The 15,428-nt window shown below is 50.0% G+C and overlaps 8 protein-coding genes across 8 annotated transcripts; 2 read left to right on the top strand and 6 right to left on the bottom strand.

The window, feature by feature from the left end:
* Positions 1 to 7: 7 nt before the first annotated feature.
* On the bottom strand, positions 8 to 881 carry CORC01_00852 (uncharacterized protein; the record flags this gene model as incomplete). Its single annotated transcript, XM_022612508.1, has 2 exons — positions 8 to 75; positions 143 to 881. The coding sequence occupies 2 exons, from the start codon at positions 879 to 881 to the stop codon at positions 8 to 10; spliced, it is 807 nt and encodes a 268-aa protein (XP_022481125.1).
* An 861-nt stretch (positions 882 to 1,742) lies between these two features.
* CORC01_00851 (uncharacterized protein) lies at positions 1,743 to 2,673 on the bottom strand (the record flags this gene model as incomplete). The annotated part of the gene is made up of 2 exons (XM_022612507.1): positions 1,743 to 1,790; positions 1,840 to 2,673. The coding sequence occupies 2 exons, from the start codon at positions 2,671 to 2,673 to the stop codon at positions 1,743 to 1,745; spliced, it is 882 nt and encodes a 293-aa protein (XP_022481124.1).
* Positions 2,674 to 3,418: 745 nt separating this feature from the next.
* Positions 3,419 to 5,730, bottom strand: CORC01_00850 (fungal specific transcription factor domain-containing protein; the record flags this gene model as incomplete). Its single annotated transcript, XM_022612506.1, has 5 exons — positions 3,419 to 3,680; positions 4,071 to 4,350; positions 4,966 to 5,423; positions 5,503 to 5,609; positions 5,689 to 5,730. 5 exons carry the CDS (start codon positions 5,728 to 5,730, stop codon positions 3,419 to 3,421), a joined length of 1,149 nt encoding a protein of 382 aa, XP_022481123.1.
* An 810-nt stretch (positions 5,731 to 6,540) lies between these two features.
* On the top strand, positions 6,541 to 8,186 carry CORC01_00849 (iron transporter; the record flags this gene model as incomplete). Its single annotated transcript, XM_022612505.1, has 4 exons — positions 6,541 to 6,886; positions 6,966 to 7,117; positions 7,168 to 7,896; positions 7,959 to 8,186. The coding sequence occupies 4 exons, from the start codon at positions 6,541 to 6,543 to the stop codon at positions 8,184 to 8,186; spliced, it is 1,455 nt and encodes a 484-aa protein (XP_022481122.1).
* A 485-nt stretch (positions 8,187 to 8,671) lies between these two features.
* On the bottom strand, positions 8,672 to 9,885 carry CORC01_00848 (uncharacterized protein; the record flags this gene model as incomplete). The annotated part of the gene is made up of 5 exons (XM_022612504.1): positions 8,672 to 8,883; positions 8,936 to 8,985; positions 9,034 to 9,520; positions 9,619 to 9,718; positions 9,772 to 9,885. 5 exons carry the CDS (start codon positions 9,883 to 9,885, stop codon positions 8,672 to 8,674), a joined length of 963 nt encoding a protein of 320 aa, XP_022481121.1.
* Positions 9,886 to 10,686: 801 nt separating this feature from the next.
* CORC01_00847 (uncharacterized protein) lies at positions 10,687 to 10,869 on the bottom strand (the record flags this gene model as incomplete). Its single annotated transcript, XM_022612503.1, has 2 exons — positions 10,687 to 10,745; positions 10,824 to 10,869. The coding sequence occupies 2 exons, from the start codon at positions 10,867 to 10,869 to the stop codon at positions 10,687 to 10,689; spliced, it is 105 nt and encodes a 34-aa protein (XP_022481120.1).
* A 203-nt stretch (positions 10,870 to 11,072) lies between these two features.
* On the bottom strand, positions 11,073 to 11,999 carry CORC01_00846 (endonuclease/Exonuclease/phosphatase; the record flags this gene model as incomplete). Its single annotated transcript, XM_022612502.1, has 1 exon — positions 11,073 to 11,999. One exon carries the CDS (start codon positions 11,997 to 11,999, stop codon positions 11,073 to 11,075), a length of 927 nt encoding a protein of 308 aa, XP_022481119.1.
* A 2,125-nt stretch (positions 12,000 to 14,124) lies between these two features.
* CORC01_00845 (uncharacterized protein) lies at positions 14,125 to 15,332 on the top strand (the record flags this gene model as incomplete). Its single annotated transcript, XM_022612501.1, has 2 exons — positions 14,125 to 14,486; positions 14,543 to 15,332. The coding sequence occupies 2 exons, from the start codon at positions 14,125 to 14,127 to the stop codon at positions 15,330 to 15,332; spliced, it is 1,152 nt and encodes a 383-aa protein (XP_022481118.1).
* Between the last annotated feature and the right edge of the window lie 96 nt (positions 15,333 to 15,428).

Here is a 15,428-nt window from a genome sequence, read left to right as displayed (position 1 = left end):
ACGTAATTCAAATAACAATACCGAAGCCCGTGCCGATAGGGAATTCCTTAGTATGATATTGCAGCACGCGCTTGACTATGAGTGAGGAATCTAGATTAGCATACATGGCGCCCGTGCAAAGAGTGAGTATCAAACGACTTACCTTCGCCCCAGCTCAGGGGCTCGGCCTTGGACACGGCCACCTCCCACCAAAGCCGCAAACACCACGTTGCGACAAGTCCATCTCTGAAATCCCGGCTCAGCGGCACAACAATCTGCAGCTTGTGAATTCCCTCTTCGCTCGTCTCATGCGCAAGGACCGTCTTGTCATTCCCATCGCGCCATTCATGCCGTCCACTGCTCCGTGTCTTGATGACGAAGAGCATCTCCTTGGCTTCGAGATCGGCCCCTTCTCTCGGTCTTGTCGCCCGCCAGGCGCGATATCCCGACGAGCCCAGTCGCCGATGTGTCTTTATGCCCACGTGGCCCACATTCCCGCGCGAGAACGAATGCAAATGGTAGGGAAACGGTGGATCGGTGACTGTTGGGTCCCGCTTCAGGTCGAAGATGTGCTTCTTTCGAGATGATACCTGCGGACCGGACGTGCCGGAGGAAGAGTCCCGGACGTTCATCTCATAGCGGTAGAACGAAACTGACGTGTTGGATTCCCGTAGGTGTCCGATGGGATAGGTGAGCTCGTACAATGGTGGTGATGAAGCTGATTCCGTGGTATAGATGGTTGTTCCGGCGAGGAGGAGAGTCCCGGCGGGGATAAGGCCGTCGCCTTTGGTTGAGGTTCCCTCGGAATAAGAAGGAGGGCTATCGGTTACAAGGTCTCCTCCTGTGAAAGAAGAGTTTGCCGTTTTGAATGATGCATCTTTTTCGGTCTTGTCCCCGATCATGTTGTCGTAGAGTGAAGCTAGTAACTAGATCAATGACGAAGGCGGAACGAGAGAGCGCTGGTTGGTCTTCACAGACCAATTTCGTCGATTAAAGAATAAATAGTCTCTACGTGCCAAAACTGAGATTTTACTCTTGAACTTGTTCAGGGACTTTGGAAGGTTATAGAGGATCGTCCGACGACGTGGTAGGGGGCCATGCGAACATCAATGGGTCCCTCTGAGGCGGAAAAACAAATGCTTCAAATATGTGGTGCGGAGCGGTTGGGGCTTCCGTCTTGGCTCTACAAGCTTTACAATGCCACAATTCTCGTGGGACGATCTCCCTGAAATTCTCCTCTTGCAACCAAGAAAGCAGTGGGCTGCCAATCGTTAAGAAAATTGCATGTTGCGCCACTCCGTATGACGTGGGAGAGCCTGGTATTCTGATGTTCACAGGGGCGGTGTACTTTCCAGTGGAGATAGATTTGGGCTGCGCCTTGGCCTCTCGGCGCCTACAGCCTTGGCAATGACGATGCTGACTACAGCTCATTATGAACTAACCGGCTTTGTACAACTCTTGGCAAGACATTCTGAAGGATTTGACCTTTTGTAAACTTCTTCAAGGTTACAATGGAGCTTTACAAAGGTTGTGTCAAACGACGGAAAGCTCTGAAATCGAGGTTTAATCGTAATTGTACACAATACGTTCAGGTCATGGGCTTCAAGAACTTCTTTCAAATACGTAATCAAAAATGCTCAGAAGTGATCTCCGGTAAAAGACTGGAGGCAGAACCCCAATTTTATTGATGTTTAGGAACACAAGGACTCTACGGAGGCCCACAATGTTGTGGCTCGCACTGCATCAGTATGCAAGTTTTGTGATCAATAGTTCTCAGCCTTCAACACGGCTTCGAGGCGCGGGATGTCAAACTGCTCGTGCGTTAGATCAGCGTATTTGGAAGACTTCAAATAAACTTACGTTGATGCCAGCTCTCGTATCCCAGATCGTTACCTGTTTGGTCAAAAGCATGTAAGATAGATTCTCGTCCAAATGGAGCGCCGCATTATCCAATTTGGTCTGCGAAGCCCGAAGCTGTGTGATGGCCTGGTCACCATCACTAAGCCACAATTTGATGACAGTGTTAAGGATTGGCATGCTCTCGCCACCAAAGTAGGGCCTGACATCGGCGCCCGGGATCGGTACGTGTATGCTGGCGTTGATGACCATCCCAGCAGGCATAGGCTTGATGAGCGCCTCGGCCAGATTTCTCGCAAATGTCTCGTTCGAAGTAGCGTCCTTTCTAGCCATCGCCCAAAAGAAGGCGACCGGAGGCTCATTGCCGAGCTTCGCCGGAGGCTTGGGGGGGCCCATGGGCAAGTTGGCCAAGAAACTCTCCGTCGCAATCATTGACATGGCAACTGGAAAGTCATTGAAGTTGGCCCCATCAGGGCCGATCACCGTCGGAGTATAATTCGTGGGCGGCGGGCCGGTGAAAGACGTCGGGGAGCTGCTGTAAAGCTCTGCAATGTCATCGCGTCCGACGTAGACTTGGTTCCCCACGGTGTTATTCGAACCAAAGACTCCGTCAAAGACGTGGCTTTGCACATAGGCCGCGGGGAAGGCGTCGTCTCGCGGCGCGTTCCAGGACTTTTGGCCGTGAACCAGCGTATGGTAGTACAAGTACTCTTTATGTGTGAGACCGGAGCGGCGACGGACTACGGCGAGTTGTTTGGGCAGAGACTGAGCTTGAATCGAGACGAGGTGGCTCGCTATGAAGCTGAGCAGGAGGGCGACGGATGAAAGTTGAACCATGATGACGACTCGCAGAGGCGAAATTCAAGAAAATTGCAACACGAAATGAGAACAATCACAAGGTAAATTCCGGCTCTTTCACTATTCAAGTAGTTACGGCCTGGCGATCTAAGATTCGTGATTGTCCTCCGTCCCCCATCTCTTCCGGTGGGGCCGGGAGCCGGAGGACATAAAGACACCATCTGCCCCTAGAGAGAGGCAAGCCATAACAAATGCTCAAACTATAGAAGCTCGGGTATTGGTCTCCGGAAGGGATCTTCAAGTTTCGAATCGATCAGTAGACAGACGCTCAGAGGAAATATTCCGGGACCACTAGTCGCCTTCCGGAAAGTGGGTGGGGAACCCAGCTGAACCTTAATATCCTTAATGTACTAATCCAGAGGTCAGTTGGACAACTTTTAGCCAGTAATAGCGAGAGTTTCGGGAAATAAGTATCCTTTAATCTGGAGATACACTTCAATATTCGTTAAGTATTCGGATTGCAACCCCTGTTGAGTCAAGAGCTTTGACCTCGTGCGTCCTCAGAACCCACCTTCGACCAACTTGACCGCCTTGTAAGCGGAAAAGCCGCTTGTCATTTTCTGTTGACAAATTTCTGTAATTCTTTGAACTCGAATCAACATCTTGGTGCCTTTTATATTGCTTAAAATATCCTTCAATGTGAAGTGCCTGGACAAGACTCCTTGCTAGTTGTTTTACCAAGAACCTAATATTTGTGGGTAATCATAAAAAAGTCCATGATAATCTACAACTGGTGCTGTAAGCCCTCTTCCTTTGACTTGGTAATAGCACAAGATCCAAGCCACGTAAGCCACATGATGAAATCGGACGTCCGTTGGATGCGTGTACTTTCATCATGCGTTGACGCGCTTGGAATGGCGGTGCGGATCGCGTTGGCGGCCGAGATGAGAAGCTCGAGGTCAAGTTGGCCATCTGAATCTTCCGGATGTATAATCATGTTGAGAAACAGCGAAATTGCTGCATTGGTCGCGTAAAACATCAGAAGCCTACTAAAGAGATTAGCGCCTAGATTTAAGGACAATATTCGATCCTTGCACCAGGTATGCCAAGAAGCCAGATAGAATAGGATGACTCACCAGAAGCCATCGCTTGAGGAGGTATTCATAAACACCCGCAAGCATCGAAGTGTTGATCGGCCAGCTTCCATTGACAAATCATAGCTCGAGTGAATTACCCTATGAAGATTTTGACTCCCATCGCCTATTATCGTATGTGCGTCGTATCGTCTGACCGTGGTATGAACATAGATCATCAAATACCAATATTCTAATAACAGGTGGACGTATTTCTGGAGATGCGGCTTTTTTGTTTCAGGCGTGAGTAGAAGAGTATTGGATGAAACCGACAGAGCTGGGCGGAAATCCACCGGGACAGACAACCGCCAGCATTCGATTTCGTCATCGAGCTGACGGATGTGTATGAGGAGTTGGTTTTCTTTGTCTTTGAGGGCCTGGACCGAGTAGAGGAGGCGGTATACTTTCTCCTTTAGATACCCTAGCTGAGCGTCTCCCCAGAAATGTGGTGTGAGATCCATAGTTATCGACTCATCTGGAGAAGGATGGTACTCGTCCAGACCGCGTAAGTGCGTATAAGAGCTCAGATAGTCGTCTGGGATGGTGAGGTCGCAGTAGATGTCGCTGAGAAGAGGGGGCTGTCCTGTCCGTAGGGACAAGTCTTTGTCTGACGAGTAGCACATCCAGAATAGGTTTCGGATGTGACGGCTTCTTCTCTCAGACAGAGAAATATTTGTGGCGAGAGACTTTGATGCCTGGTAAAGATGTCCACCGAGTGCACATACCATACGGCAAGCGATTGGAAGAATTGACTCGGCTTCTCGCCAATGACCACAGAGGAGACGTTGCACATGCTTTATCCAAGCGTCAGCTTGCCGGTTTGACAACCGTCAGGGAGGAAATGTCACAAATCCACTTACCAGCAACAGCATCGTTTGTAACGTGGTCAAGTTTATGTACCCGGGAAGATGATTGAGAAGGAAAGTCGCCCTGGTGGCGCTTTCGTTCGCATCTAACCCCAAAGAATTCGGCTCTACATTGGGTAAGAAGGCTGTGAGACTAAGAAATCCTAGAACGCAGGCCCGAGCGGACAGAGTCACCGGCGAAGAGGAGATATTTTCGGCATCCTGATAGGCCACGTTGACCGTTTCTTCGAAGAGGATCTCGTCAATGATTGGAAACCTAAGGCGAAAAGATGACTTGAAATACGATGAGAGAAGCTCTCGGCAAATGACTTGGTCTGGGAGTTCACAAAGACCTGGTGATGCCCATGTATATTTACTCGAGAAAGGCGAGAGCTCCGTGGTGAATATCCGAAGTTTACTCCAGTCGATGGCTTGACCAGTCTTGGACGAGATCCATCGGCGGCCGTTCTCCGAAAAGGCGTGAATGCCTCTGAAGAACCAGTTGGGGCCGATGTAGTTGCCAGGCCAGGACCCATCTGTTGTTGCTGATGTGTCATTGGCACTGCCGGGGGTTTGGGAGAAGACTAGAGGGGATAGGGAGTGTTCGGAGAAAGCGATTGAGTTCCCAATGGTTGTTGGGGGTGGACTCTGTACGGATGCTGGGTTGGAACTTCCCTCGGACACGGATATTGCCGGAGTTGGTTGACTGACACTGTCGTGTTGAGTTTGTTGCTGCGCATTTGCCTGGGCTAACGCATCCTCAAGTTGCTGTATGCGATCGTTGAGGCCTTGCACGTCGCCCAATGTCACTCTAAGAAAAATGGCGTCACTGGTCAGCTCAATAAAGTCTGCGAATCTTGTAAAACGTGAAATGGTGATCATTCACTGACTTGTGTTTCTTCTTCCGCCGCGGCGCATCTCGATGAAAGGTACAGTCGGAATCATGATGACTGCACCAGTCGCATGGTGAGCCCTCTGCAGGGATCAGACATTGGATCTGTGGCACACGTATGGGTCAGCAACAGGCTGCCGTCTTCCACTGAGATGCGACACAGTAGCAACTTCAAAGATATTACCTTCCTACGATAGCATATGTCGCATGCTCGCTTTGGCGGCATTTTGACGTTGATTAGCGCTCCATGGGAGCTGTTACTCTTGCCGAAGCTTCCCGGGCATTGTTGTTGGGGCAAGACTGCAAGCTGAACACACGGAGCAGATACAGCTCCGTCAGCGGCCAGGCCACAGCTTTTCATAGATTTGATCCTCTGACTAAGCGGAGGCTTCTCGAGCATAGCTCCGATGACATAAGGTTTTCCTCTATTCATGCCGTCGTGGAGATCAGGCACTAGTCTCAAAGTGGACGGTCATGATTCAAGAGACAGGATGGTGTCTCCGTTCTCACTTTCAGTCTTCAGAGGACTTTCATGTACGAGGAGGAGTGGAAGAAGAAAAATCGAAAAATTTATAACTGGGCAGGCGTTGAATAACTCTTTACTTGGTCCTGGACTTTTTGCTGATTTGAGACGGTACAAATCGGTGGCATGGGATTGTGTACAATGAGCAACTGAAGGGACGGACACGGAACCTCAGCTGCCTCCGTTGCTTGGGCCCATGGACTTGTCAACAAGGGTTCGTAGCTCCCTGACCGGCGCCTCGACGTCTCCGTACCGAGCTGCTTGCAACGAAGAGCTTCAGGAATGTGGTTACTAAGTTTATATCCCCATTGTTCCCTCGCTAGTAGATGATATTTCCGACTCACCGTTCATCTGAACTCACGCCACGCCAAGGGCGAGATGTCTACATTATCTGATGCGGTCCTGCCCAGGCCTCACCCGGCCTAGCTATCTCTGTTTCCTGCCAAGTTGACTATTCATCCAGTCCATCCATTTTTATCTGTTTCTCGCGTCAGAGTAACTATCCCGCGAATTATGGCGCACCCTCAGTCTCTTGCCGATGAGGAGGCTATCCGGCCCGACGAGCAAACGCCGCTTCTCGGCAACGGAACAGGCCAAGGACATGGCTCGGTCTCCGAAATGCACCGGGTGGATCCCCGAATAGCACGCTGGCTCTACCTGTCGCATTTCCTCTCGACTTGGAACTCTCGCATGTTCGAGTTCGGCGCGGTGCTATATCTGGCGACGATCTTCCCGGGGACATTGCTGCCCATGTCGCTCTATGCGCTCGCCAGAGGTCTATCGGCCCTGGTATTCGCTCCTACGGTCGGACAGTACATTGATAATAACGACCGGTTGAAAGTTGTTCGCGCTTCGATAGGTGAGTCTCAGCCCAAATACACCAATGATCAGCCACAGTGATTTTAATTTGTGTTGCACAGTCTTTCAACGACTTGCAGTGTCTGTTTCATGCATCTTGTTTTATGCCCTCTTTATTGGGCTACCGCTTGGTGGTTATGGACGCCCGGGTTTGCTGGCGCTCCTCTCCATCATGGCTTGTGTTGAAAAGCTGTACTCCATCGTAAACATGGTTTCGGTCGAAAAGGACTGGGTAAGCTTGATCACAAATAAACGACTCCATTCCATCTAACCACCAAATAGGTTGTCGTTCTCGCCAAGGGTGACACTGAGGCTCTGGCAACCCTCAATGCGCAGATCCGCCGGATCGATCTGCTCTGCAAGCTGCTCGGGCCGCTATTCATCGCTCTTATTGACGGTGTATCCACAGAGGCAGCTATCATCGTGAACTTCTCCATGAACATCGCTTCTGTTGTTGCAGAGTACTATGCCATCGCCAAGATTTACAACGAGGACCCTGATTTGCAGGAACCCAAGCCTATGGCGACATCTGTTTCCGAAATCCAATCGACGCCTACGAGGATATCGTTGAAGCCTGGCAGAAATGTCTTGATTCATGTCAAACGGTCCGCATCCGACTTCAAGTTCTATTTCAGTCATCGCGTATTCCTACCGTCATTTGCCTGTTCTCTATTGTACCTCACGGTGCTTAGCTTTGGAGGTCAGATGGTCACGTACCTTGTCGCATCGGGCTACAACACAACATATATCGGTATAGCAAGAACGATCAGTGTCATCTTTGAGGTAATGGCGACTTGGGTCGCACCCTGGCTTGTGGGACGAATTGGACAAGTACGGGCTGGTCTCTGGATGAGCAACTGCCAGGTTTTGCCGCTCATTGGGGGTTTGGTGGCTTTCTGGGTCTTCATGCCCAATCCCCTAATCTCGGCAACGAGTCTCGTAATCGGGGTGATCATCAGCCGCCTTGGTCTCCGCGGCTTCGATCTCTGTACCCAGATCATTGTCCAGGAGGTGAGAGATTCCCGACCAACGAGGAGTTTCCAACATCGTGAATTTCTAACATGAGAGTGCAGGAAGTCGAAGCCGAGAGCCGTGGCAGGTTTTCTACTGTGGAGGCAGCCTGGCAAAATGCGTTTGAGCTGCTCTCATACATGGCGACCATTTTCTTCTTCCGACCTTCGCAATTCAACTGGCCTGCACTGGTCTCTGTTGCGGCCGTCACATCTGCAAGCCTTGCGTACACAACTTTCGTTTGGCAAAGAAGAGGACATCTAATCCATTTTGAAAAGTTCGGATTGTAGTGTTGACTATACGTTCCTGACCTCAAGCCATTGAGCAGTAAGAAATGCTTGCAAAAATAGTGGTCTTGCGGATACTCTATGTGATGAGAAAGTTAGTAAACAAAGGTGTATCGGAAGTAGATGTCTGAAGATGAGGAGCCGGGAGGCTTTTGATAATAGTCTCTTCTCCAGTAGTGCAACCACGATACCAATGATAGTTGTGTGTGAGTGGCTGCTGAAGATCATGTTTGCAACAAGTACGATGTCAATCTCCTTTTGGAGAAGTTCAATGTCATCACCTTAACTTGATGCTGCCCTGACAACACAAACAAGTTGAACATGATGGAGGGTAAGGATAATAACAATGGTGTGTGAGTGATTCTACTGAAATGGATCTATGTCACTTCACGAGGGGGCGGGTGGGGTTGGGAAATATTAACCAACTCGATTGGAAATGACAAAGGGTATCGTGACTGTCCTGTACAGGCATTTCCAGATAGTCCCTATCAAGAGTCGTTCGACTCTACTGACTGTTGGACCTGCGAGTACAGTCGAACTTGAAACAGGATAATGCCATCTTCTACAATCGTCCCGAGTGAGCCCATCAGCCACGGTAGGCTTGTAAGCAGATACTCTCTGTCTTGCTTGTAAGCAATGACACTCATTCCATACGTCAAATTCCCAGTTATGGACAGGAGCAGAAATAGCGGCGCGAGACCTAGAAAGTTTCAATGAATACCGCAATGACATAAGTAGGCGGGCGACCTGACCTTCACATGACTTTCCCCTGTAGTTTTTGATGATTTGTGGAATCCGGGCGCTGCATTTGTCAGTTGAGGGCACATGTCGTAGGATGTCTACTACACACCACAGATAGCAGATGGCACCAATAACTCCTAATGCCGAACCGACCGACTCGGAAATGCCTGGCAAGTCTGTAATGCGTACGGCTCCAGGAGGCTTCTCACCGCCAACAATCCCAAACTGGCGAAGCACAAACCACCCCGAGACTCCCAGGATTGCGACCATAAGAAGGCATGCCGCGTTAAAGCGCCAGTCGTGCAGAGTCCGTACCGTGCCAATCGCGTCTTCCTCGTCCTTGTCCACAACTTGAGTCGATCTGGGGGAGGCAACCTGATAATGGCCTACAGAGTTCACATCCTCGGAAGAGTCTGCAGGCTCTAGGAGGGGTCGGTGCTCTGGAGATTGCGATCTTGGAGTGTTTGGGTGCACAAGGTTCCGAATGCGACGTTTGGAGTTGTAATAAAGGCACTGGCAGATGAGTGTAGAGTCCGAAAAGCAGAGGTACGTTGTCACGGCTATGCTGGCCGGTGCGATGCCGTTTGCGAGACCTCCTGTATCATTCACCGTCAGTAGTCCGAACAGGCACATTGAAGACATGTCGGAAGACTCTTCCCGAACTCTGTCGGCGGGGCTCAAGAGCGTGTCCTACCTAACAAGTTGGTAACATCGCCCAGAAGCCAAATGAACAGAAATGCCATAGATAAGCTGTCTGCGCTCTTCAACTTGTAGTTGGCGGCAAGTTGTGGTATCTAGAAGATGTGAGCTTATTCCTCCGAGGTCCAGAGTGATCGGCAGCGTATACCAAGAGGCAGAGAAAGGCAGCCATGCTGATGCTGCCGAGTATCTCGGATGCGTCATCCCGCGAGACAGAGCCTTGCGATATCGACACAGGCTGTCTCGGGTTAACGGCAGCCATGGTGAATGGCATGAATAGGTCCTAAAAAGGAATGAGAGACACCAGACTGAATGGGTTGATCAGTCAAAACATCAAGATACGTCGTACTTGAGAGCAAACTCACCAAGAGCATAAGCCCAGAGTGAGAAGAGTTGAAGGAGTGCCGCGTGCAGCAGCGCATAGTTATCAATGACGATAACAAGCTGTCCCCGTTATCTCCCGCTGACTCATCTTGTGTGACTGTGCTCAGACGGCGCTGTGGGCATTAATTAGCAGGCGGGTAACTCGGTTAAGCTTTTTGTGCTTTAGTGGGCGTGTAGTTGGTCACAGGGTCCAAGTAGCGGTGTCTCATGCGCATTGCCTTTGCGCCCGACAGCTGTTGATGGTCTTTGTTGATTAGACGGTAGTGAGCACTTTGAAAGACCATCAATAATCCACGCCTAAGTAGACGTAATTTTTCAACTCAGAGACATTGAATCATTAGCCTCTGGCGTTTTCAATATGTCTTCCTGCTGCATTTGCAAGAAAATCAAAAGTGGCAGAAGGACCCAGCAATTCCACGAGTGCAATTTCACATGCGCAGGATCAGTCACCTAGGACGCGGTGGGAGACTAAAGAGATCAAAGTGGAGAGTCCACGCCCGTGGTAACGACCTAGTTCCAAGGATAAGTCTTCGCCCGAGCCCTTATGGCTTGAACTTCCGCTTCAGGTTGGTCGTATAGTTCGTAGTATTGGGACAAGAGCTCAGTCAGTTTGCCCGTAATTTTGAATCGTGTGACGTCCACAGTTCTGGCGCGACCACTCTGGGCGTAATAATCCCCTTTATCCTGCAGGCTGGGAGCGGTTAGACAGACCTTGTCGGGTGGATGTTTCCAATATGACTGCAATTGTGGTTGAGTCTAATTTTTCTCAATGGTAAAGCCATCAACGGCAAAGGCGAGAATATTCGGAAAACTTACGTCTACCTGCAACAGGATGAAAGACGCGGCTTTTACTAGTTCCCATTCCTTTCTTGGTCTTGCCAAAGTAAGTTCACTTCTATTAAAACAGCAAGCCAAAATTTGGCGTCAACATGAGAGTCACGGCTGCAAGAACCACTGCATACATGTACATTTCAGTAACGGTCACTGATTGACTCATGGGCAGGGAAAGGTCTGCGCGATGGGATGGGCATCAAGTATCAATTCCCGCACAAATCTACACATTGCCTAAGACAATAACGTAACGTCTCCAACCACAGGTCTGTGGTCGCTAATGAGCATGCCATTGACACTGTTGTTCTGGATCTCGTGTCGCTGGACCGAGTACTTTTTCGCATCTTTAGGCCCGAGCCAGACAAAGTCGATGCGGCTGCCCTGCTTGGTCGTGTCGAAAGTGGTGTATGTCAACTGGTTGGGGCCGATGCGTTGTTCTGGTGTAGCCAGGTTGTACAACTCATCCATGAACCCCGTCCCTGCCAATGTCTTATACGCATCGCCATTGGGGTCGGAGTTGAAGTCACCAGTGAGTGAGATGCCCAGAGGGCCGTAGGTGGCCTGCACGGCCTGGATCTTCGAAACTACGACCTTGATCCCCTCAATACGGGCCTGAGAGCTGGCGTTATCAAGGTGCGTGTTGGCGTGAATGAACTTCTTTCCGCTGGCGGTATGCTCGAAGACAGCAATGGTCACGATGCGCCTGCTGCCGGCGCCCCAGCCGTAAGAGACCTGATCAGGCGTCGTCGAGAGCCACTTTGTCTCCTCGTAAAGCAGCCTGAGCGCGTCGGATTGGTAGAAGATGGGGGTGTATTCGCCGCTCTTCTTGCCGTCGTCACGTCCGACGCCGATGTGGGCCCAGTCGGAGCCGAGACCGTTCTGAATGTCGCTGAGCTGATTGTCGAGGACTTCTTGAAGACCAATAACGGTGACGGCGCCGGATGGTGCGTTTGATCCAATACTCTTGATTGCGTCGATGACATAGGGCTGGCGGCAGCGGTCCGCGGAAATCCAGCAGAAGAGATCCCACCACGGCTTCTCCCCGGATTCACGGGAGCTGGCGTCGTATCGAATGTTGAATGAGGCAACACGGATTGGGAGGCCCTGGGCGAAAGCTACTCTGGCTAGGAGAATGGGAGCGAAGAGAGTTTTGACCTGCATCTTGATGAAAGGAACGAATGAGTGAGGTTAGACCAGGAAGACCTCGAGGTGATCACCTATTTCGAATCACATCTTGCCCAGCCATCTGTTATATACAGCTGCTGGTCGCATCGTGAGAAAGAGTGCCAGAGCTGCTCAGCCCAATAAGGCAGTTGATTATTATTGATCGGGAGGGATGCCCCCAATATTTCGTCGTCCCGCGGGGTCTAGGGCCCCTCACGACCACCTAATCGACACGTGGGTTGCATCCACGCTGAAAACGACCTTGCAACGCGGATAAGTATGCGAATGAGGTTCAATAGCCGCTGCTTGCCAAGAAGCACGATGTAATATTGGGCGGGATCAGCCAGATACATGCCCCCCCCCAACTTTGTTGATCAAGGGGGTCTTAGTAACCTCAATGGCAAGCCTATCAAGACCTAAGGCACTCGGCCTCCCACGCCAGTCTGGTATTGATAGTCACCGTGTCAAAGTTTTCTTTTTTAAAAGCGCTGAGATATTTCAATAGACGCGTTGAAAGAAAAAAAAACGACCTATCGCTCTAGCGACGTAGTACTAGCAAATCATGCCTTGTCGTTAACAATATTTTCATCGTCTCCTGTGCTCAATTTTGCATACAGTGATGGCCGGCCATGTTTTCATTTCACTCCGTGTTACAGCCCATACATATCCCAAAAACACAGCTCACTTAAGCTCAGTCAGAATGTGAGGCCCTCAGCCGGCCTTAGACTCTGAGGAAAGTAAAAATCCTCATCTGGATCAACCGCAGTCTTGATATCTGGTAGCCTCGCCAGATTATGTCGCCAATTTATCATCTGGGCTTCCTCTTGCCAAATATTCGGGTCCGGATAGTTGAAGTAAGTTCCATAATCCTCATACTCCATGTCCGCGGAAATCTTAGCAGCAAATCCTTGGAGTAAGAGAATCCATCTTATGGGGATGTAGAAGAATTGTCAACGCCATCGTAAAATTAACTCAGTAGAAGCTTGTCTCGATGTGCGTATGAAGAATAGTCTGCGGGAGCTTCGGCGACAGCCGAGCTTTTGCCTTCATGAAAGTCGATCTCCACATAACAGTCCCTCTTCAGGGGCTCACCGACTGTATACCGGTAGGTAGTTGATAAGAAACTCCACTTATGAATCTGAGAGCTTGTCGGTGTAAAGACTCGGAGGATAAAATCTATCCTGCTGCGTTGTTGTTAGTGATGGGCTCTTCTGTCTTCTTTGTAAACCTTGACCTGCCTCTTTGTAAGTGTCTTTCTGGTCGAGAGTGAGGCCATTGCCAAAGTGCTGCAAATTTCCAAACAAATTGGCAGATCGCGACGTCGTCAGACGGCTTCCCAAAGTCCGTAGCAATGAATCGAAGGATCCGCTACAAACCAGATTTGGCGGAAAGGTTTTAAGCATGACTGAATTGATATTTGAAAAGACTGATCATGATCCAAAGGTTACTTCAAATGACATCATAACGGCCATTTTCGCTCCGAAATCATCTTGTTTCCAGGGTATACAATATCAGTCTGCAGCACTCATCTGGATATATGAACTTGCTTTAGCCTAGAAGAAAGCCTTGCATCCATCCAGTAATGAGCCAACGAACACCCAACCGATATTGCCATGACTTATGGGTTTTTAGACCCTCAGGTTATGCGGTTGATGCAATCTTTGTTGCTGCTGATTTCTGCCGTTAAGTGCTGGGCTATCAACGAATTCGAAAGCTCAAAACAAATTTTTCATAATTCTCCGGAATTTCAAAGTGTTTTCAGCAAAGAGAAAAGGAATAGCGATCTGCAATTAGCCGCGATTCGGCTATGTGAAAGTCACCTAACTGATCTGCAACTCCGGCACTGGCCTCCGTAACATTGCCTCATTGGGCATCTCGGAGTCGACGCTAGTCAAAAAGGTCTCTACATAGAACAAGGACCGGTGCATCTAGGCATGGCACTGTTACATTTTCTTGCTCTATTTCGGGTAAATGCTTAAACGCGAGCTCGCGAGGCTTCGCGGAACGGAACAGAAATTTGTGGTATGAGGATGGCAACGAGATCTCAAACAGTAAAGAAGGGAAGCCCGCCAGCTTGGGATCGCCAAGGCTTATTGCAAAACCAGTCATCGAATCCCAAGCAATGGAAAATATTACGCGTTTCTTCGTTTGCGTAGTATTTCTTCGAGGTGCCCTTGCGGCCACTCTGATTGCTTCACACTACAGCGGACAACTCTACACGCTCAACCTATCATCGACGAACCAACTCACGATTGCAAGTTCAGTCAGCACGGGGAATCGGATGCCAGCATGGCTCGACTTTGACCCTGCGTCGAAGATTGTCTATATTCCGGATGAAGTACAATGGGGACAGCCCCTCCTAAAAAGCTTCTCTCTTGCAGCCGATGGAAGTCTAACACCAAAAGGCCAAGTCCAGACCGCTGGCGGCGAGCTTCACAGCACGCTCTATGGACCGAGCAATGGCTGCATTGCAACGGCACAATAGTATGATTGCTCACAATATTCCTGCGAGGGTTTCCTGTTACTGACACTGATTCCAGCGATGCGTCGACGATTTCCACATACGCCCTCCCATTGAGCAGCTCAGGCCAAGCCTTGCAGAAACTGGTATTCACAATGTCTCAGCCAGGGCCAGTGCCGTCTCGACAGGATAAACCTCATCCTCACTCAGTTTTCACGGATCCCACCGGAAAATATCTTCTATCTGCGGACCTGGGAGCTGATCTGATTCGAGTATTCGGCATCAGTCCGTCAGGTAATCTGACCCAATGCCCATCCTTCTCAACGGGATCCGGGGACGGACCTCGTCATGGAGCTTTCAGGACCCAGGGCAACGCGACATTTTTGTTCATCGTCAACGAGCTATCAAACTCGCTGACGTCCTGGTCGGTAACGTATCCGGCGGCCGGCTGCCTTGTGCTCGCAAAGAAGCAGATGCTTTCCACGTTCCCTCCCGGAAAAGCTACCCCGGTTGGCTCCAAAGCGGCCGAAGTGCACGTCAAAGACAACTTCGTCTACGCATCGAACAGGAATGATCGTTCCTTCGGTACTCAAGAAGACTCCATCACGACCTACTCGATCGATGTCTCGACAGGCCAGATCGCGTATCTTGAGACAACGAGTGCTTACTCGTTCTTCCCCCGTACCTTCACCATCAATAGTGCCGGAACTATGGTTGCCATGGGTGGACAGACTAGTGCCAACGTCGCAATTGTGGAGCGGAGCGTCACTACGGGTAGACTTGGGAAGCTTCTTGCCACTATCAAGGTCGGGAACCCAGGAACTATTAACCAAGAGGATGGGCTGAGTGCTGTTATCTGGAACGAGTAAGCCTGCTGAAAGAGAAATGTCCGGTTTCATCGGAAGCATATAGCCATGTTACATGCAGTTGATTGCGTGTATTCTCATGAGATCCAAGAATCTAGG

Source organism: Colletotrichum orchidophilum (genome assembly GCF_001831195.1).
Source record: "Colletotrichum orchidophilum strain IMI 309357 chromosome Unknown Scaffold_4.1, whole genome shotgun sequence".
Classification (NCBI taxonomy): Eukaryota; Fungi; Ascomycota; class Sordariomycetes; order Glomerellales; family Glomerellaceae; genus Colletotrichum; species Colletotrichum orchidophilum.
The sequence above is the reverse complement of the archived record's forward strand: the minus strand, read 5'-3'. Positions and strand labels throughout refer to the sequence as shown.